The sequence below is a fragment of the Rattus norvegicus genome, chromosome 2 (genome assembly GCF_036323735.1).
Source record: "Rattus norvegicus strain BN/NHsdMcwi chromosome 2, GRCr8, whole genome shotgun sequence".
In the NCBI taxonomy this organism is placed as follows: domain Eukaryota; kingdom Metazoa; phylum Chordata; class Mammalia; order Rodentia; family Muridae; genus Rattus; species Rattus norvegicus.
Window position 1 is genome coordinate 120,663,896 of NC_086020.1, and position 22,527 is coordinate 120,686,422.

The 22,527-nt window shown below is 46.6% G+C and overlaps 1 protein-coding gene across 6 annotated transcripts in view; it reads right to left on the reverse strand.

The window, feature by feature from the left end:
• The window catches only part of Dcun1d1 (defective in cullin neddylation 1 domain containing 1), a 51,435-nt gene that overhangs the window by 14,451 nt on the left and 14,457 nt on the right, over nucleotides 1–22,527 (reverse strand). For 5 of the 6 annotated variants that reach the window (NM_001395100.1, XM_006232261.5, XM_063281774.1 and 2 more), the window contains 3 exons: nucleotides 20,279–20,495; nucleotides 18,259–18,427; nucleotides 15,601–15,731 (listed from right to left, as the gene is read on the reverse strand). In NM_001395100.1, coding sequence (NP_001382029.1) covers nucleotides 15,601–15,731; nucleotides 18,259–18,427; nucleotides 20,279–20,495 — 517 coding nt within the window. Of the gene's footprint in view, nucleotides 1–2,583; nucleotides 3,204–15,600; nucleotides 15,732–18,258; nucleotides 18,428–20,278; nucleotides 20,496–22,527 lie in introns of those variants that run through there. The other variant, XM_039102240.2, reaches the window with a different exon arrangement.

Below are 22,527 nucleotides of genomic sequence, written 5' to 3' on the forward strand. Positions count from 1 at the left end.
TTGCCCCTCATAACCTGTCAGCCAGTCTCTTTACTACTCTCATGTCCCATGTACCCTTCTGCACACTCATCCTCCTCGTCACCCATTTCTGCCCCCTTTAGTGGTCTGAATGAGATCAGCAGACACCATGGATGTGTATTATTTTCTGTGGAGGGCATGGGTGTATGCCCAGGAGTGGAACAGTTAGGTCTATACATGACAGTAACTACTTTTAAGTTTTTGGGAAACCTCCAATGCTGAACTCATAACTATTCTACTTTGTGCTTGCCAGCAATGAATTAAAATTATTCTTTCCAGGCTGAGAGATGGCTTAGTGGCTAAGACCACCGACTGCTCTTCCAGAGGTCCTGAGTTCAATTCTCAGCAACCGCATAGTGGCTCACAACCATCTGAAATGCTGGTGTGTCTGAAGACAGCTACAGTGTACTCACATACATAAAATAAAGACTTCTTTAAAAAAACTTCTTTCCCCCACATTCTTCAACATGCAGTGTTATTTTTTCTGATAACTATTCTAAGGTGAGATGGTATATAAATTTACTTTTAATTGGCATTTCTCTGATAACTAGGGATGTTCAATATCTTTCAAAAACATTTGTTAGCTGTTTCTTCTTTTAAAAACTCTTGTTAACTGGCAGGTTTTTTTTAAGTGTTAATTTTTATAGTTCTTTGTAAATTCTTTCTGTAGTTGGTAAGATTTCCTCCCATTCTGTGTTTCTTTTGTTGTGCAGGAACATTTTAATTTAATGTAGTACCACGTGTTAAATCGTGGGGCTCATTCATGAGATACTGGAGAGAGCTGTTCAGCAAATTCTTGCCTAACTTCAGGTGCATTCTCCAAATTTTCCCCTAGCAGTTTCAAGTTTTTTTAAGTTGTTTTCTTTTTTTTTTTTAAAGATTTATTTATCTATTTTATGTATGTGAGTACACTGTAGCTGTCTTCAGACACACCAGAAGAGGGCATCAAATTCCATTACAGATGGTTGTGAGCCACCATGTGGTTGCTGGGATTTGAACTCAGGACCTCTGGAAGAGCAGTCAGTGCTCTTAACCGCTGAGCCATCTCTCCAGTCCCAGTTTCAAGTTTTAAATTAAGTTCTGTATATACTTCAAGTTGATTTTTGTATGGGGAAAGATGAATTTAATCTCATTCTTTCACAAACAGACATCCAGTTTTGCTGAATAGTCCACTTGTTTGTCACTGAATTCTTATGACATTATTTCTGGCGCCTCTGCTCTGGCCTGCTGGTCCCCTGCCAGCACCAGACTGACTACCACTGTAGCTCTGAAGAACAACCTGAGCAGAAGCATTGTTATATGTCTAGCTGTGTAATTCTTACAATTTCTTTGTTTATTCTGGTCTGTTTGGTTTTTCTGGTCTAGTGAAAAAGGACATGAGAATTCTGAAGGCAATCACTGACTATATGGATTTCCTTTGGGTGATGGGGCCCTTCTCACAGGATCAATTCTACCAGTCCATGGAATGCCTTCCCAGCACCGAGGGTCTTTGATGTCCTTGTTCAGTGCCCTGACGTATTCATGGAGTAGTCGTTCCTCATTCTGACTAGACTTACTCACAGATTATTTTGAATTCTCAGCTATTATGAGTGAGGCGTTTCCCCCTAATTTCTTTCTCTTTTGTACATGGATTTCTTCTTTCATCCTGCAACTTGACTGGAACTGTTCATTAGACCTTGGAGTTTTCTGCTGGGTCTTTTGGATGCAGACTCATGCTGTCTACACACAGGGATCCATTACTCCTCCTTCTCTTACCACATCCCTTTCACATCTTTCTCTTGTCTTGTTGCAAATAAGACTTCAAAGCAGTCTACTGGATGTGAGACGTGAGAGTAGGCGCCTCTGCCCAGCTACGATTTTAAAGGCAGTGCTCTCAGCTGCTCTCCATGTAATGTTACCTTCACTTCTGTGATTGGTCCATAAGTTATTTATATGGTTTACTGCATCTATTAATTTGCATATGTTGAATCAACCTTCCATCTTAATATGCCCCTGAATTTGGTCTACAAGTATGTTGATAATTTTTCATCTATGTTCATTGAGGAAACTGGTGTGAAGTTTTCCTTTTATCATTGTCTTTTTTTGTTTTTTTGTTTTTTTGTTTTTTTTGGTTCTTTTTTTCGGAGCTGGGGACCAAACCCAGGGCCTTGCGCTTCCTAGGCAAGCACTCTACCACTGAGCTAAATCCCCAGCCCCTATCATTGTCTTTTTACCTGGTTTGGGTATCAGGATAATACTGGCTCCATAAGACAAATATGGTAGTGTTCCCTCCCTTAATATAAAACATAATTCTAAATATATTGCTCTAAACCAGCTTCATATAACAAACTCTCCTGGATTTGAAGACACGGATTTAATCTCAATGCAACAACAGTGGCTCACATCAATATTCTACTCACCAAAGTCATTCAGACAAACAAAACAAAACAAAAATATAAGTCAAATGAAATTATTGATTAAATGGACCTTAGGGGACCTTGAGCATATTTCATCTAAAAACCTCAGTATATACTTTCTTCTAGCAGATCAGGACATACTCTAAAACAAATCACACAACACGGCATAAAACAAGCGAACCATTTCTTTTATTATATCCAATCATGATGTAAAAAAACAGAAATCATCAGCAAGAGAAATGGCAGAAAATATGCAAACGTATGGATGAAGAACAACACACTACTGACTGAAAGTCACTGAAGTAATTTAAAAAATTAAGAATGCTTTAGAATCAAATGAAAATCAAAACATAACATACCAACACCCATGGGCTGCAGTCAGTGAAAGCAATCAGAGAGGAGAGTTAATAGCTTCAAGTGCACGCTGAAAACTCAGGAGTACAGGCAGGGCAAGGCGAGTAAAGGGTAAAGGGTAAAGGGCCAACCAAGCCTGCAGACCTGAGAACCAGGGTACGACGCCCACCACTCACACGGCCGGGATGAGTCCCACAGTTGTCCAACTCTACATATATGCCTGTGTATACTCGTGTATAGGGCACGTGCAAGCACACAAACATAGCTGTCCAAGCTCTGCGTAAGTACCTTGTGTCTATTCATGTGTGGCGGGTGAGCGCGCATACACATACACACAAATAAAATAATACTAAAAGCCAGAGCCCTAAGCATAACGACTCAAAAATGTACTTTAGGACCTTGAGGGGGTGTGGCGGGGGGGAGAACACGGCATACCTACAATTGGAGACAGAAAAAAGAATAAAGATCAGGACAGAAGTAAGTAAAATGGGGCTGGTGAGATGGTTCAGCGACTATGGAAGCTTTCCACCAATACGGAAGCTTGATGAGGTCTACGGTTTGATCCCTAGAACCCATACAGTGGAAGGAGACAACTGACTCCTACATTGCTGTCTGACCTTCATGTGTTAGGGCTGGTGCGCTCCAGCTCTCGCTCTCGCTCTCTGTCTCTCTCTCTGTCTCTCTCTCTCTCTCTCTCTTCCCCTCCCTCTCTCAATAAATGCATTTTTTAAGTTAAAAAGAAGAAACAGATGAAATAGAAATGAAAAGGGGTGCGGTTGTACTCAGCCCACGCTGAGCCAGCCCACATCTTCTGAGCTCTTCGTCAGAGTCTGAACTCCCCCCCCCCTTTCTTTTCAAAATGCCAAAATCCTGAGCATGCTTGCCTTAACACCAGGTTTCTCTGAAGACCCCTCCCTCCCCACACTTTTTATAGCTGTTTCATCCCCACTGTTGATGCTAACTCAAAACCAGGAAACTCTCTCCTTCCTCACCATGTCCTCCCTCCAGGCACCACCAGGATTTGCAGCTTCTCTGTCCTGCTCTGCTTTATTGTTTTCTGTCAGATTCCTGAAAATGGTCCTTGAGCTCCAAAGAGAATAGCAACAACACAGTGTAAAACGTCAGTGACACATAGATGGTTCTTCCAAGGTGTGAAAAAGGACACATTAAAACAGTTTTGAATTAAAAGAAAAATCATTAAGATCCATCTTAAAGCACATCTTAGAGGCCTGGGGCAGTAGTGTTGTTGATAGTGTCCTAGTACAGCATGCACATAGCTCAAAGGACTGCCACTGAGAGCCACCTAGCTATTCACGGAAATGCCCTCTAGAGTGTTATCAATTTAATCAGAGGTGATGGTTCATAGCACAGAGGTGATGTCATCGCAGCACTGGGGAAGCAGGGGCAGAGGATCCTTAAAAGTCTGAGGCCAGTCTAGTTGATTTACCAACTTCCAGGCCAGACAAAGCCACATAGGAAGAGAGTTTCAATGCCCCCTCCCCCAACCCAAAACAGCAACAAAGAACACTGTAAATTATTTCTAAGCAAATTCATTTCTTCTGAGCTAAGGTTTCACTATGGAGCTTGGCTTGAAACTCACAATCCCCCAGCCTCAGCCTTGGGTGCTAGGATTGACAGACAGGTACCACTCCAGCTGGCTTTAGAGTAAATATTTAAACAATGAGGTTAAGATCTTTGAAATCATCTGCTTCACAAATACCTTTTATTGTGGTTGCATATATGTGATATGGAATTTGCCTCTACTTTTAGAACCACAGCTCTCAAGAAAATGGCCTTCAGATTCTATTCTGAAATTAGTTTATTTTAGTGGGTGTCAGAGGTGTCAGAGGACACTTTCAGGAAGCGGCTCTCTACCACCCTCTTGTGGCATACCTGTTCTAATGCCACTCGTCAAGCCTGCCTTTCACTGCCTCTGCCCACTAACCAAGGTTCAATATGGTCCTTAAAAAGGCTTGGCTGTTATAGAAAATATATAAACTCTGATCAAATTAGCAGAACCAATAGCCTCCTACAGTGGCCTACATCTAACAGCCTTCTAGAGACTGGGGACAACTTTTAATGCTCAATTTGGAAAGACACCAAAGCACTAGCAGTGTGCTTAGAGGACAGCAGCAGGGTAACAAACATCTTAGATGACGAGTGGTAAACTGGAACACTGACCCGGAAAAGGACAAGGACGAGCAGTGATGGGCTATAATGGTTACACGTCCTCTGTTTTAAACCGAAAGACAACCGTGAACATCACACATGTGCTCAGTAAGGAGAAGTGTGCGATGACAGCAGAGGCAACTCCATGGCAGGAGGCAACTTCCTGAAACAGTCCATGTCCCACAGTATGCTGCTGAGCAGGGCTGGTATTTAGGGAGATGAAGACTTAATGCAGGGCTTACAAAAACCTCTTTCAAATTTAAGATACACAGACTAATCAGAAACGGCAGGGGACTGAAGCAGATGGCAGAGACAAGGAGAGAGCGGTGAGGTAGGCAGGGAAAGAGCTCTCAGCTCACAGCACTAGCATGGCTGCCCAGGGCTGCCACTTGCCTTCTCGTGTGCCAGGGCTTTCTGTCCTCCCATACATAACCTTCACTAACTTTTGCACTCTCACAAGACTGTCAGGAAGACCCTCCTTGTTAATTAAGGTCTTCAGTCAAACAAGGCACTGTACTTCCTACCACCCAAACGGTCTCCCTTCCTCCTTCCCAGGCCCTCTCTAAGCTCCTCTCCCTCCTACAGAGTTTCTTTTTCAACCCTCAGTTCCTACAGACAAATCTATCAGTGCAGCTGATAAATCCACACAGATAGACTACTGTTAATAAACTCCTTATCCAACGTTAGGGTTCATTTCATTATAAACACTATGGTCTGGGGAGCTTCACAAATAACGTTTTATTGTGGTTATAGTTCTATTTTTAGAAATAAAAATGTAAAATACGTTAAGTAATCTCCTGAATGTTATTACAAAGCAAACTCTATCACATTGAACAATATAATTTTTCTTAATACTAGCAAATCATTTTTTTCCAAAATCTGTTTTCATATAATCACTTTCTCACTTTTTTCTAATATAAAAATTCTAATTTATTATAATATTAATATATCAAATAACCATAAAATGTTGGTTTTTATTTTAGTATCAAAGTATGTATTTAGTCAAAACACCATTTATTATGTATTCTGTAAGGGCAGAAATGTGACTAAGAAACTGATTCCTAATCAATGACATCTACAACACTATAGATAATCTTATCAAAACACTGTTATACTTCTACGTACCACAAAATAATGTTCAGATTGAAAGGCTTCACCAGACTTTTACTTGAGGTAAGAAGGGAAAGGGAAACTAGAAAAAGGAGAGGCTAGGCTACCCGTGTCTAACTGCAGGTAGTACAGTGCGGCTTTCCCGCCTCATCCTGAAAGGGGAGGCAGCTTCTGTGGTGGGAAGTCCATCCAGCCTGATCATCTGTGCTGTGCACTGACATCATGCTGCACCCACCAGTTATGTGTAACTGTGTTGTTTCAGATGCATGTAGAGAACAAGATCATGCTCATACTCAACCATCAGTTCAAAAAGGAACTTACTAGAACTTCTTTTTACAAACATTTTGAAAATCTTTAATTAATCAGTCCCATTTCATCTCTTAGGCTAGTTCTCCATCACACGCACACCTTTGTCTCTCTTCTCTAGCTCTTCTCTAATTGCTTCTTGGACTAATTCCTAGTCATAGAATTGACCCTTATCCTTATGTTCAATCTAAAACACATGGCAGAATCAGTACAAGAGGACTCACTAGCCTCTCTGGCTATTCTATCTTCCAAAGAGAACCTGTGGCTGGGGCCAGCACAGAGCCAGAGCGTGCCCCTCCCAGAGGACCAGGTCTCACTCCTACCAATGAACACACAGACAGTAAAGCTGGGCCTGGAGTCCAAGCAGGATGCAAAGTTCAAGGTCTGATCTGCCTGGAAAAGTGAACTTCTGACCAACCCGGGCAGCCAGTAAGAACATGAACTCAAAATCGAAGAGTAGAGGGCATGGCTCCGCAGATAACGCACCTGCCTAGCATGTGCAGGGCCCTGACTCTATCCCTAGCATGTGCAGAGTTCTGACTCTATCCCTAGCATGTGCAGGGCTCTGACTCTATCCCTAGCACGTGCAGGGCTCTGACTCTATCCCTAGCACGTGCAGGGCTCTGACTCTATCCCTAGCACGTGCAGGGCTCTGACTCTATCCCTAGCACGTGCAGGGCTCTGACTCTATCCCTAGCAGGTGCAGGGCTCTGACTCTATCCCTAGCACGTGCAGGGCTCTGACTCTATCCCTAGCACGTGCAGGGCTCTGACTCTATCCCTAGCACGTGCAGGGCTCTGACTCTATCCCTAGCACGTGCAGGGCTCTGACTCTATCCCTAGCACATACAGGGCTCTGACTCTATCCCTAGCACGTGCAAGGCTATGACTCTATCCCTAGAACGTGCAGAGCTCTGACTCTGTCCCTAGCATGTGCAGGGCTCTGACTATATCCCTAGCACGTGCAGGGCTCTGACTCTATCCGTAGCACGTGCAGGGCTCTGACTATATCCCTAGCATGTGCAGGGCTCTGACTCTATCCCTAGCATGTGCAGGGCTCTGACTCTATCCCTTGCACGTGCAGGGCTCTGACTCTATCCCTAGCATGTGCAGGGCTCTGACTCTATCCCTAGCACGTGCAAGGCTCTGACTCTATCCCTAGCATGTGCAGAGCTCTGACTCCATCCCTAGCATGTGCAGGGCTCTGACTCTATCCCTAGCATGTGCAGGGCTCTGACTTTATCCGTAGCATGTGCAGAGCTCTGACTCCATCCCTAGCATGTGCAGCGCTCTGACTCTATCCCTAGCATGTGCAGGGCTCTGACTTTATCCCTAGCATGTGCAGGGCTCTGACTCTATCCCTTGCACGTGCAGGGCTCTGACTCTATCCCTAGCAGGTGCAGGGCTCTGACTCTATCCCTAGCACGTGCAGGGCTCTGACTCTATCCCTAGCACGTGCAGGGCTCTGACTCTATCCCTAGCACGTGCAGGGCTCTGACTCTATCCCTAGCACGTGCAGGGCAGTGACTCTATCCCTAGCACATACAGGGCTCTGACTCTATCCCTAGCACGTGCAAGGCTATGACTCTATCCCTAGAACGTGCAGAGCTCTGACTCTGTCCCTAGCATGTGCAGGGCTCTGACTATATCCCTAGCACGTGCAGGGCTCTGACTCTATCCGTAGCACGTGCAGGGCTCTGACTATATCCCTAGCATGTGCAGGGCTCTGACTCTATCCCTAGCATGTGCAGGGCTCTGACTCTATCCCTAGCACGTTCAGGGCTCTGACTCTATCCCTAGCATGTGCAGAGCTCTGACTCTATCCCTAGCATGTGCAGAGCTCTGACTCTTATCCCTAGCATGTGCAGGGCTCTGACTCTATCCGTAGCATGTGCAGGGCTCTGACTCTATCCCTAGCACGTGCAGGGCTCTGACTCTATCCCTAGAATGTGCAGAGCTCTGACTCTTATCCGTAGCATGTGCAGGGCTCGGCCTCTATCCCTAGCATGTGCAGGGCTCTGACTCTATCCCTAGCACGTGCAGGGCTCTGACTCTATCCCTAGCACGTGCAGGGCTCTGACTCTATCCCTAGCACGTGCAGGGCTCTGACTCTATCCCTAGCATGTGCAGAGCTCTGACTCTTATCCGTAGCATGTGCAGGGCTCTGACTCTATCCCTAGCATGTGCAGGGCTCTGACTATATCCCTAGCATGTGCAGGGCTCTGACTCTATCCCTTGCACGTGAAGGGCTCTGACTCTATCCCTAGCATGTGCAGGGCTCTGACTCTATCCCTAGCACGTGCAAGGCTCTGACTCTATCCCTAGCATGTGCAGAGCTCTGACTCCATCCCTAGCATGTGCAGGGCTCTGACTCTATCCCTAGCATGTGCAGGGCTCTGACTTTATCCGTAGCATGTGCAGAGCTCTGACTCCATCCCTAGCATGTGCAGCGCTCTGACTCTATCCCTAGCATGTGCAGGGCTCTGACTCTATCCCTAGCATGTGCAGGGCTCTGACTCTATCCCTTGCACGTGCAGGGCTCTGACTCTATCCCTAGCACGTGCAGGGCTCTGACTCTATCCCTAGCACGTGCAGGGCTCTGACTCTATCCCTAGCACGTGCAGGGGCTCTGACTCTATCCCTAGCACGTGCAGGGCTCTGACTCTATCCCTAGCACGTGCAGGGCTCTGACTCTATCCCTAGCACGTGCAGGGCAGTGACTCTATCCCTAGCACATACAGGGCTCTGACTCTATCCCTAGCACGTGCAAGGCTATGACTCTACGTGCAGAGCTCTGACTCTATCCCTAGCATGTGCAGGGCTCTGACTATATCCCTAGCACGTGCAGGGCTCTGACTCTATCCCTAGCACGTGCAGGGCTCTGACTATATCCCTAGCATGTGCAGGGCTCTGACTCTATCCCTAGCATGTGCAGGGCTCTGACTCTATCCCTAGCACGTGCAGGGCTCTGACTCTATCCCTAGCATGTGCAGAGCTCTGACTCTTATCCCTAGCATGTGCAGGGCTCTGACTCTATCCGTAGCATGTGCAGGGCTCTGACTCTATCCCTAGCATGTGCAGGGCTCTGACTCTATCCCTAGCACGTGCAGGGCTCTGACTCTATCCCTAGCATGTGCAGAGCTCTGACTCTTATCCGTAGCATATGCAGGGCTCTGCCTCTATCCCTAGCATGTGCAGGGCTCTGACTCTATCCCTAGCACGTGCAGGGCTCTGACTCTATCCCTAGCACGTGCAGGGCTCTGACTCTATCCCTAGCACGTGCAGGGCTCTGACTCTATCCCTAGCATGTGCAGAGCTCTGACTCTTATCCGTAGCATGTGCAGGGCTCTGACTCTATCCCTAGCATGTGCAGGGCTCTGACTCTATCCCTAGCATGTGCAGGGCTCTGACTCTATCCCTTGCACGTGCAGGGCTCTGACTCTATCCCTAGCATGTGCAGGGCTCTGACTCTATCCCTAGCACGTGCAAGGCTCTGACTCTATCCCTAGCATGTGCAGAGCTCTGACTCCATCCCTAGCATGTGCAGGGCTCTGACTCTATCCCTAGCATGTGCAGGGCTCTGACTTTATCCGTAGCATGTGCAGAGCTCTGACTCCATCCCTAGCATGTGCAGCGCTCTGACTCTATCCCTAGCATGTGCAGGGCTCTGACTTTATCCCTAGCATGTGCAGGGCTCTGACTCTATCCCTTGCACGTGCAGGGCTCTGACTCTATCCCTAGCATGTGCAGGGCTCTGACTCTATCCCTAGCACGTGCAGGGCTCTGACTCTATCCCTAGCACGTGCAGGGCTCTGACTCTATCCCTAGCACGTGCAAGGCTCTGACTCTATCCGTAGCACGTGCAGGGCTCTGACTCTATCCGTAGCACGTGCAGGGCTCTGACTATATCCCTAGCATGTGCAGGGCTCTGACTCTATCCCGAGCATGTGCAGGGCTCTGACTCTATCCCTAGCACGTGCAGGGCTCTGACTCTTATCCCTAGCATGTGCAGAGCTCTGACTCTATCCCTAGCATGTGCAGGGCTCTGACTCTATCCCTAGCATGTGCAGAGTTCTGACTCTATCCCTAGCATGTGCAGGGCTCTGACTCTATCCCTAGCACGTGCAGGGCTCTGACTCTATCCCTAGCACGTGCAGGGCTCTGACTCTATCCCTAGCACGTGCAGGGCTCTGACTCTATCCCTAGCACGTGCAGGGCTCTGACTCTATCCCTAGCAGGTGCAGGGCTCTGACTCTATCCCTAGCACGTGCAGGGCTCTGACTCTATCCCTAGCACGTGCAGGGCTCTGACTCTATCCCTAGCACGTGCAGGGCTCTGACTCTATCCCTAGCACGTGCAGGGCAGTGACTCTATCCCTAGCACATACAGGGCTCTGACTCTATCCCTAGCATGTGCAAGGCTATGACTCTATCCCTAGCACGTGCAGAGCTCTGACTCTATCCCTAGCATGTGCAGGGCTCTGACTTTATCCCTAGCACGTGCAGGGCTCTGACTCTATCCTTAGCACGTGCAGGGCTCTGACTATATCCCTAGCATGTGCAGGGCTCTGACTCTATCCCTAGCATGTGCAGGGCTCTGACTCTATCCCTAGCACGTTCAGGGCTCTGACTCTATCCCTAGCACGTGCAGGGCTCTGACTCTATCCCTAGCATGTGCAGAGCTCTGACTCTTATCCCTAGCATGTGCAGGGCTCTGACTCTATCCGTAGCATGTGCAGGGCTCTGACTCTATCCCTAGCATGTGCAGGGCTCTGACTCTATCCCTAGCACGTGCAGGGCTCTGACTCTATCCCTAGCATGTGCAGAGCTCTGACTCTTATCCGTAGCATGTGCAGGGCTCTGCCTCTATCCCTAGCATGTGCAGGTCTCTGACTCTATCCCTAGCACGTGCAGGGCTCTGACTCTATCCCTAGCACGTGCAGGGCTCTGACTCTATCCCTAGCACGTGCAGGGCTCTGACTCTATCCCTAGCATGTGCAGAGCTCTGACTCTTATCCGTAGCATGTGCAGGGCTCTGACTCTATCCCTAGCATGTGCAGGGCTCTGACTCTATCCCTAGCATGTGCAGGGCTCTGACTCTATCCCTTGCACGTGCAGGGCTCTGACTCTATCCCTAGCATGTGCAGGGCTCTGACTCTATCCCTAGCACGTGCAAGGCTCTGACTCTATCCCTAGCATGTGCAGAGCTCTGACTCCATCCCTAGCATGTGCAGGGCTCTGACTCTATCCCTAGCATGTGCAGGGCTCTGACTTTATCCGTAGCATGTGCAGAGCTCTGACTCCATCCCTAGCATGTGCAGCGCTCTGACTCTACCCCTAGCATGTGCAGGGCTCTGACTCTATCCCTAGCATGTGCAGGGCTCTGACTCTATCCCTTGCACGTGCAGGGCTCTGACTCTATCCCTAGCATGTGCAGGGCTCTGACTCTATCCCTAGCACGTGCAGGGCTCTGACTCTATCCCTAGCACGTGCAGGGCTCTGACTCTATCCCTAGCACGTGCAAGGCTCTGACTCTATCCGTAGCACGTGCAGGGCTCTGACTCTATCCGTAGCACGTGCAGGGCTCTGACTATATCCCTAGCACGTGCAGGGCTCTGACTCTATCCCTAGCACGTGCAGGGCTCTGACTCTATCCCTAGCACGTGCAGGGCAGTGACTCTATCCCTAGCACATACAGGGCTCTGACTCTATCCCTAGCACGTGCAAGGCTCTGACTCTATCCCTAGCACGTGCAGAGCTCTGACTCTATCCCTAGCACGTGCAGGGCTCTGACTATATCCCTAGCACGTGCAGGGCTCTGACTCTATCCCTAGCACGTGCAGGGCTCTGACTCTATCCCTAGCACGTGCAGGGCTCTGACTCTATCCCTAGCACGTGCAGTGCAGTGACTCTATCCCTAGCACATACAGGGCTCTGACTCTATCCCTAGCACGTGCAAGGCTCTGACTCTATCCCTAGCACGTGCAGAGCTCTGACTCTATCCCTAGCACGTGCAGGGCTCTGACTATATCCCTAGCACGTGCAGGGCTCTGACTCTATCCGTAGCACGTGCAGGGCTCTGACTATATCCCTAGCATGTGCAGGGCTCTGACTCTATCCCTAGCATGTGCAGGGCTCTGTCTCTATCCCTAGCACGTTCAGGGCTCTGACTCTATCCCTAGCACGTGCAGGGCTCTGACTCTATCCCTAGCATGTGCAGAGCTCTGACTCTTATCCCTAGCATGTGCAGGGCTCTGACTCTATCCGTAGCATGTGCAGGGCTCTGACTCTATCCCTAGCATGTGCAGGGCTCTGACTCTATCCCTAGCACGTGCAGGGCTCTGACTCTATCCCTAGCATGTGCAGAGCTCTGACTCTTATCCGTAGCATGTGCAGGGCTCTGCCTCTATCCCTAGCATGTGCAGGGCTCTGACTCTATCCCTAGCACGTGCAGGGCTCTGACTCTATCCCTAGCACGTGCAGGGCTCTGACTCTATCCCTAGCACGTGCAGGGCTCTGACTCTATCCCTAGCATGTGCAGAGCTCTGACTCTTATCCGTAGCATGTGCAGGGCTCTGACTCTATCCCTAGCATGTGCAGAGCTCTGACTCCATCACTAGCATGTGCAGGGCTCTGACTCTATCCCTAGCATGTGCAGGGCTCTGACTCTATCCCTTGCACGTGCAGGGCTCTGACTCTATCCCTAGCACGTGCAGGGCTCTGACTCTATCCCTAGCATGTGCGGAGCTCTGACTCTTATCCGTAGCATGTGCAGGGCTCTGACTCTATCCCTAGCATGTGCAGGGCTCTGACTCTATCCCTAGCATGTGCAGGGCTCTGACTCTATCCCTTGCACGTGCAGGGCTCTGACTCTATCCCTAGCATGTGCAGGGCTCTGACTCTATCCCTAGCACGTGCAAGGCTCTGACTCTATCCCTAGCATGTGCAGAGCTCTGACTCCATCACTAGCATGTGCAGGGCTCTGACTCTATCCCTAGCATGTGCAGGGCTCTGACTTTATCCGTAGCATGTGCAGAGCTCTGACTCCATCCCTAGCATGTGCAGGGCTCTGACTCTATCCCTAGCACGTGCAGGGCTCTGACTCTATCCCTAGAACGTGCAGGGCTCTGACTCTATCCCTAGCATGTGCAGGGCTCTGACTCTATCCCTTCCACGTGCAGGGCTCTGCCTATATCCCTAGCATGTGCAGGGCTCTGACTCTATCCCTAGCATGTGCAGGGCTCTGACTCTATCCCTAGCACGTGCAGGGCTCTGACTCTATCCCTAGCACGTGCAGGGCTCTGACTCTATCCCTAGCACGTGCAGGGCTCTGACTCTATCCCTAGCACGTGCAGGGCTCTGACTCTATCCCTAGCACGTGCAGGGCTCTGACTCTATCCCTAGCACGTGCAGGGCTCTGACTCTATCCCTAGCACGTGCAGGGCTCTGACTCTATCCCTAGCACGTGCAAGGCTCTGACTCTATCCCTAGCACGTGCAGAGCTCTGACTCTATCCCTAGCATGTGCAGGGCTCTGACTATATCCCTAGCACGTGCAGGGCTCTGACTCTATCCGTAGCACGTGCAGGGCTCTGACTATATCCCTAGCATGTGCAGGGCTCTGACTCTATCCCTAGCATGTGCAGGGCTCTGACTCTATCCCTAGCACGTTCAGGGCTCTGACTCTATCCCTTGCACGTGCAGGGCTCTGACTCTATCCCTAGCATGTGCAGGGCTCTGACTCTATCCCTAGCACGTGCAAGGCTCTGACTCTATCCCTAGCATGTGCAGAGCTCTGACTCCATCCCTAGCATGTGCAGGGCTCTGACTCTATCCCTAGCATGGGCAGGGCTCTGACTCTATCCCTAGCACGTGCAGGGCTCTGACTCTATCCCTAGCATGTGCAGAGCTCTGACTCTTATCCGTAGCATGTGCAGGGCTCTGCCTCTATCCCTAGCATGTGCAGGGCTCTGATTCTATCCCTAGCATGTGCGGGGCTCTGACTCTATCCCTAGCATGTGCAGGGCTCTGACTCTATCCCTAGCATGTGCAGAGCTCTGACTCTATCCCTAGCACGTGCAGGGCTAGAAACCCCAACCTCTCACTCATGATTTACCTTTCCTGTGCCTAAGTTTTCTCATTTGCAAATTAAGAAGAAAAAAGTCTAGATTTGTATCTGTGAATCTGGTACCCAGGAGTAATTGCTGAAGGAAAGAATAAAATTCTTCTGCACTGCTGAACAGTACAGTATGGTGAGAACCTGGCCCACCAACGGGTATACTAAAGCTCACATTAAACGGGACCACTGATCCTATTTCTCATACTCCAGTTCAAAACATTTTGTCCCATTTTCAAATGAGGCCTATGGCATTAGTCTAGCTGTCTGTGTCCCATCGTCTTCCTGCTGATGCCTTCTCTCTGGCATACTCCGACTGCTCTTTAAGTGTGGGAGCCCCTAGCCCTTCATTATTACTGTACCTTTCTTTATCCAGCCAGATAATGAGCCTTCCACCGCTATCTCCCAAACCTGGAAAGCACTTTCTAATCTCCCTGGCTTTAATTACTCTCCTCTTCTTTGGGACCTATCTTTACCCCTCAGTATTATCTACTGCTGTCTAAGCTTTTTAGGAACTTTGTAAACAAATTCCATTTCACATTTCACTTTCACAGCCCCTAACTGGCCCTGAAGCAAATGGATGCACACGGCATTTGGTACAAATTGGTTAATCTAAATTTCTAAGACGAGGTGACGCCCAGCACAGGGCAAAGATGCTCTGCACTGTTCACTGCTCCCCCGTAAGACTGAGTCATGACCATTTTCTTTCCACCCTTTCTTAGTTTTCAAATGTAAAAAAAGAAAGAAAAGAACCAGAAGTGACGTTTTCGGACGCTGTACCCACGACTTAGTGATCTTGTACATTATCTTGTAGCTCCTACCACCATAAAGCTTTCTTGGGCATCTACGGACAAAACAGCCCAAAAAAGGTGCCAGTGAAATACTACGGGCCACTTGTGCTCTGTACGTGGAGCTTTTGTGTCTGGTATTCGGTGGTTCACACAGGACACCCAAGCACCCTGTGCTGTGCCGTGCCCACAGTTCCCTAACTAACTACTCACTGCTCCGTGTTTTCCAAAGCCGGTATTTCCATAACATCATGTTCAAAACACAAGATTGTCTATTGCAAAAGTGACACTATCAATGTATTTAAATATATGTAAAATACCAAATATAATTTTAAAATATTCTTACCTAATCCTTTTTGTCCTGGGTTCTTTGCAAAATTAAAAGTAAACTGGTAAAAGTCCTTAAATCGTCCTGGTTCTTTCAATTCTTGCTCCATCTTGGGTATTTGGGCCTTTAGTTTTTCTACGCTGTCACATCTACATTATAAAATTAAGTTTATAGATGGTTAACTTTTCACTATACATTAAAAACTTAACTTAATTATTCCTATGAGGGCTTGCATTTGTTTCCTAGAACTTATGTTTAAGAAATCAGATAGTTTGGATTTCATCTCGACATAGTAAGTCCCTTACTGACCCCTGAGCCCTTGGAGAGCACCATGCCCCAGCTATGCATGGCTTCCTCCTACATACACACAGCTGTGATACAAAGTGCAGCTTACAGAAAAGACAAAGCAAGAGATTAATCAGAACTAATATTAAAACATTATGCAGTAAGGGAAACGCTATGCATGTGTTCTCTCGCCACTTAAAAGGCGATACTCTCTGGCACATCTGCCAACGTTGCTGCTCCTACCCCTCTGGACCACTGTCAAGTAAAGTCAGGCCACCTGAACACCAGTACTGATGGTGAGGCCAAGGCTGATGCTAACCACCACCAATGAGGGACTAACAGGCAGGCAGGGTACAGTGGGAGCATGCCGGACAAAGGGACAGCTTCTACTTCAGACAGGACAGCAGGACGGTTTAAACCTTACATCTCTACTTAGAAGGATACCCAATTTAAAACTTAGGGATTTTTTTTTTCCTGGAAACTTTCAACTAATAATTTGTGAACACAGTCAACTATGAGTCACTAAAACTTCACAAAAGCCATGGATGGAGGGTAACTCTTGTCTAGAGTTAGCGTAAAGAAGGCAAAGTCCACAATGATGAAATGTTAGAATTACTACTTCTAAAAGAAACTGGCTACTCATTTTAAATGTTAATTCACCTGACATGCTGACTTAGACTCCACTTCTGTGCCGTGAATAGACAAGAATGTGCACAGTTCAGTGGCCCCGTATCCACCTCTTTCACTATGACAGGGACTAGAAAACTTCCAAACAACTAGGCCTCTTGCTAAGGACATGTTCTTTTTGAAAATTTGCTTTTAATAAATACTAGCTAAGACCTGAACTGCCTTCAACTAAATTATTAAAGCAGAATTAGGATTTTTCCTTATGTTTACAAAACTTTCAACATGTACCAAATTACTTTCCTCCTAACAATGGTCTTATGACAGAAGTGTCCTATGTCTTAAAGATTCCACAAACAAATCAACCCAGTCTATCCTCTAAATACTCCTGCTTTTTATCTTCCTTGTATATTCTCCATAACATTTCACAGGATACATTATTATTACATTTTCCATAAGTAGAGACATTGTTCTTCCATAATTCTACTGACAGAAAAGTCTGTAAATAGGGTGGGCGCATCGCTAACCCACTGTCTCTTTATGTAAGCCCACCCTGCTCTGCCCTGCTTGGTAGCTGCCAGCCACAAAGCTCTGGACATCCTTTCTCCTGTGGTCAGGGTCTACAGGGCTGAAAGGCTAGGGGAGGAAGGGGAATTTTACTCAGGTTGCTGTCAGTAGAGGGAAATGGTGTCAGTGTTTGAAAGGTCTCAGGATATTTACCAGTGGAGACAACTCCTACAGTAGTAGCCCCCACCCCCACTCCACCCACCCTGCCCTTTAACCAGTTTTATCCACCACAGTAGCAGCTTCCAAGCAGGTGTCCTGCTTCTGCAGCCCTGCCTTTTCTCTCCCCGGGACTGAATTCTGACCTGACTGCCTGGCTCACTTCATGAAGCCCCAAGGGTGGTCAACAGCTACTGCCACCTCTTCACATATTCAGGTTTTCTCTTACGTGGTATAGCACTTCTTTACATTTTCTGTGTTCAGATTACTGAAGAGGCTATGTCCCTACTGTGCCCAGCTTTCCAAAGCCCCTCCGACTTATTGAGCAGAACCTTGCTTGTAGTCCCGACTAGAACATCTATCACCTGGTTTTGTCCTCTCTTAAGGGTCAGTAAACTACTTCCCTCACAGACTGGTTATGAAGGGATAGGCAAAAAGAGTTACTGGAATGAGGCCCTGCTCAGTCAGTGTTAGCGTTTGGTTTTGTTATATTTTAGAGATAGGATCTCACACTGCAGCCCAAGCTGGCCTTGAGCTCCTATGTGCTGAGGATGATCCTCTTGCATCTGCCTTCCAAGGGCTGGGCCTCCGACCATGCCCAGCTCAGACTACTTCTGCAGTCCTGTCAGCCAACTAGCCAATTGTCAGCAAACCTGTCACTAACAAGCCATCGAGGCACTAAGCAGAGCCAAAAGCATTTAATAATTTCTACTGAAAATCTACATTTTTATGACTTCAGAATACACAGCCTCAAATTAGGAAACAATTGAGTTGTTCATTTTACTTTGTTATGTTAAATACTAAGGTCAGATAATTTTAATACTACTGACTCCCAGGAACAAATAACTCAGCAATGCGGTTACAGAAGGCTACAAGCTTATAAGACACTAGGCAAACCCAGAACATACCAGGGAAACAACATGCTGACTCACTACTGCTTGTAGGCTAGTAAAAACTTCATTCCCACTTAAAACAGAAGACAACACTGAGCTGCACTGTTCTCCTGGAGTGTTCGCCTCGGACCCTCTGGAGTCAGATACTCACCCTAACTCTGTCATGCCATCCATGAACTCCTGTTTGGAGAACTCGCACTGTGTGGCCGCCCTGAACTTCCATGCAATGATCAACACACTGATGCTGGCTGGATCGAGGGCCAGGTCATCACAGAACTGCTGTATACCATCTATTCCAATTTTATTTTCATCTTGAGGGTCTTTAAAAAACACCAACACAAAATACAATTAGTGCCATCCTTTGTTATATTCATAACAAAAAGATACGGTTTTATTTCCCATTTTAAAACAATTCACAATATACCAGAGACATGAAGCTGTATTATTTTCACAGATGTTTCCCTATATAACAGCCTAAGTCAGTGCACCCCTAAGTAGTACTCTTAAAGTGTACAGGAAAGTGTAAAAGTAGTTGGACATTTAGTTTTTTCAAATCTCACTAATGGAGCCACAGACTTGGTACTGCACACCTTTAGTCCCAGTACTAGGGAGACAGAGGCAGGCAGATTTCTGTGAGTTCAAGGTCAGCATGGTCTACACAGTGAATAGATAGCGCTACAGAATGAGATCTGTAAAAAAAATAAGAACACACACACACACACACACACACACACACACACACACACACATCTGTGTAAAAATGCCACACACACAAACAAAATCAGACATGCCTATACAGGGACAAGAGACTTTTAAGTCAAGACATCCATATTTTATTAAGTATTCAAAATTAACGAATGTTAAATCAGAAATTCTTTTTACTTAAAACAAAACTCATTTTACCACAATTGTTTAAGTCTTAATAAAATGAAAGATGCAATTCAATCTTAATAGTTTAAATATCTGATATTTACAATAGGAAAACGATATAAAAACAACAACAACAAAAAAAAACCTAGACACATACAAAGAAAGAGGTTCCCTTATACTGCTACCAAATATGATTTGCTAAAAATGTAAAATATATGGCTGTCGTCTGAGAGATCCTGTCAGCAGTTGACTGAGACAGATGCAGATACTTACAGCCAACATTGGGCTGAAGTCGGGCACCCCTATAGAGGAATTAGGGGGAGAACTGAAAGATATGAAGGGGAGGAGGACCCCATAGAAGGACCAGCAGTCTCAACTAACCTGGATCCCTGGGAGCTCCCAGAGACTGAGCCACCAACCAGGCAGCATACAGGGCTGGTCCGAGGCCCCAGCACATACATAGCAGAGGACTGCCTGGCCTGGCCTCGGTGGGAGAAGACGTGCCTAATACTCAGAGACTTGAGGTCCCAGAAGGGGGGATTGGGCAGGGGCAGGGAGGGGGAAACACCCTTTCAGAGGCAAGGGGGAGAGGGGATGAGATGAAGAACTGTGGGAAGGGGGACCGGAAAGGGGGACAACAAATAAATAAAATTATTTAAAAAAGAAAAAAATGTAAAATATCAGGTAGTGACTCTCAGTTACAACAGTGCATGGTATGTAACAATACTTTGGAGCACGAATATGTATATAATACAATCCCATTTGGGGAAATTTCGAAAATAACTCTATATACATCTGCATAAAAACATGACAGACATGTATGTAGCCAGACTGGACTATTAACTATAGGTTCCCTGAGGAAAATAAGGAACGGATAAAGGAACTGTTGTCCTTTTTCATTCTCTTTTGTTCTGCTTTTTCCCTTCTCCAAGAGAGTCTTACAGTTTAGGCTACCCTTGGACTCTTTGCCTTCACCTCTGAGATAAGGGCTTGTTCCACTAATCTCAGCTGCCCTGCTTTTTAAAAGTTTGTTACTTTACAGAAAGTTATTATGCAGACTTTCTGACTCAGCAAGTTTTACAAACACAAGGTTAGGAAAAATTGTCTCCAGTCTTCCACTCTCAAGCTGCATAACTGGGAAGAGGCCAAGAAGACATTGAGTAAAAAGGAGAACGAGTTCTCTCAAGATCTCTTAGTTCCAGGATCTGCTGTAGTTCTCCTGGGCACACTGGACTCCACAATCTGGGAAGACAAGGTCTCAGAACACGCCCACGACTTCTAACATTGAGTCAAATACTCACCTTTGTATCTATTGTACAGTTGTTCTAACTTCTTCCTGTCCAACGATCCTTTTACACTCTCCCGTATATAAAGTTCTGGATTTTGAAAAAAATTATCTGTTGCAACATCTAACTTCCAGTCATTCTGAGAAAGGCAACTTACTGCAGTTTTCTCACTAGATTGTGTGAAGATCATAAACTGACGAACTTTATCCTTCTGCGATGATTTCAACTTGTTCTACGAGAACCAGAAGACAAACTGAAACTGTGTAGGCCACCACACCACACATGTCAATGTAACCAACTGCAGTTATTAGGGATGGTTTTCTTTTCACAAATCATAGAAACATTTTTACTAAGATTTATTTGTGATCTATCATTATAAGCAAGACAACTTAACAATATCTAGAAGACAAAGTCTGGTTGAGTTCTGGAAAAGTAAGAAACATGGAGACAGAACAAGGGAGCTCATTACATTAAAGAAGGTACCCAGACAATGAGCCAAAGCACTACGGGAAGGGAAACTAAGCAGGCATTGGCTGCCGTCCTAATGCCCAGTGCAGCTACCTGTCTGGGTCTGTGCTGTCCAGCAAATAGAGGAAATGTAATGGAATATGAACATCCTACATTTCTCCTAGTTGCTATTTACAAAACATGTAATTCTCAGTAGAATTCCCCATATTTTCCTTAAATAACAAGCATTTATCCTACTTATATCCAACCTTTAAAAAGGTTCTTTTAATTATGTATTTAGTGTGTGTGTTTCTCTCTTCCTCTATGTGTGTGCATGCGTATTTAAGGTCACATACATGTCAAGATACTAATGTGAAGGTCAAAAGACAATTTGTAGTAGTCAGTTTTTCCCTTCTAACATGGGACAGAACTCAGGCCATCAGACTTGGTGGCAGGTGCCTGTCTTTACCAGCTGAGCCACCTCACTGGTCCCTGAGGCACTTCTCTCTTACTACAACTCTCTTTCACTTCTATTTTCCTAGAAGGAACCATCTCTCTTACTTCACTTGTGCCCAAGAGGCCTCGTGTTTTCTTTTTTCACTTGCCCTACACTGACAAGGATCCACCTCTCTGATTGAAACCCAAAGCAAAATAAGACAGAGCTAGCAGGCTCTCCACTCTCCCTGCTCTCAAGGCCCGTGCCCTCCCTCCCCGTCCAAGCCAGTCTCCTGAGCAAGGGCCACTGCACTCTTCCTCCTGTCAAGTCCCAATTCTGTTTTCTCAGCAAAATACTTGGGCTCTTCTAATAGTGCACTGTAAATGGAGGAGCAAGCACATTAAAGCCCCAGTGTTCTGCAGTTTAAGCAGCACTGCTAACATCCCCTGAGGTTCTGACCTGACCCACAGTGACAGATCACAAACTTCAACTTCATGACTCAACATAGGAGAGAACAGACCCAGAAGGCTAAGTACTTTGTAAAAATCAGCCAGCTTTCATAGAAGAAATGAGAGAACAAAAGTAGCCTGAGAAATTCAGATCCTAGTGATTGTCCTAGGACCCTTCCTGCCTGACAGACATTCTGAGGATCTCCGAGAGACTCTCGAAGATGAAGAAGCTGTGCTTCTGTCACAGAGGGAAAGAAGGCTGCACACTCAAGTATGAAGCAAACTCTCTCACAACATGAAATATGTCTATGCCCATGAGTGTCGTCTGTCCTTCACTGAAATAGAAACTGTATCGTAGAGTAGCTTCCTGTACTGACTGACAGTCCTACCAGCTCTCCACACCTCTGCAGCTATTAGAGTCACGATTCTCAGCCCATGGGTCACAACTACTTGGGCAACCGAGCTCCAGAAATATTTGCATCTCAACTCATGACAGGAACAGAATTACAGTTAGGAAGTAGCAACAGAAATCTCTTTATGGCTGGGGGTCCACAACATGAGGAACTACATTAAAGGGCCAGCACCGGGAAGGCTGAGAAGCACTGCTGCAGCCATCTAGGATAATAATAAGGATTATTAGTATTATTATTAGTATCCTTTCAATGCATTATTCAATGACGATCTCAATGAACTAAACCGAAAAGGAAATAATTTAAATTCCTGAAAGTTAATTAACTGAAAGTAAACAAGAAGTCCATTTTTATCTAACCTTGGAAATGTTTCTGAAACACAGCATATGTTCTGCTTGGGTATCTGACACATTTACACCCTGTTAAAGTGGCTGAGTGTCGCTGGGTCACTGTACCATAGAGTGGGCTGGAAAGGCCTTCTGAACTGACCCGACAGAGTCTTAAGCAGCTTCCCTACATCCC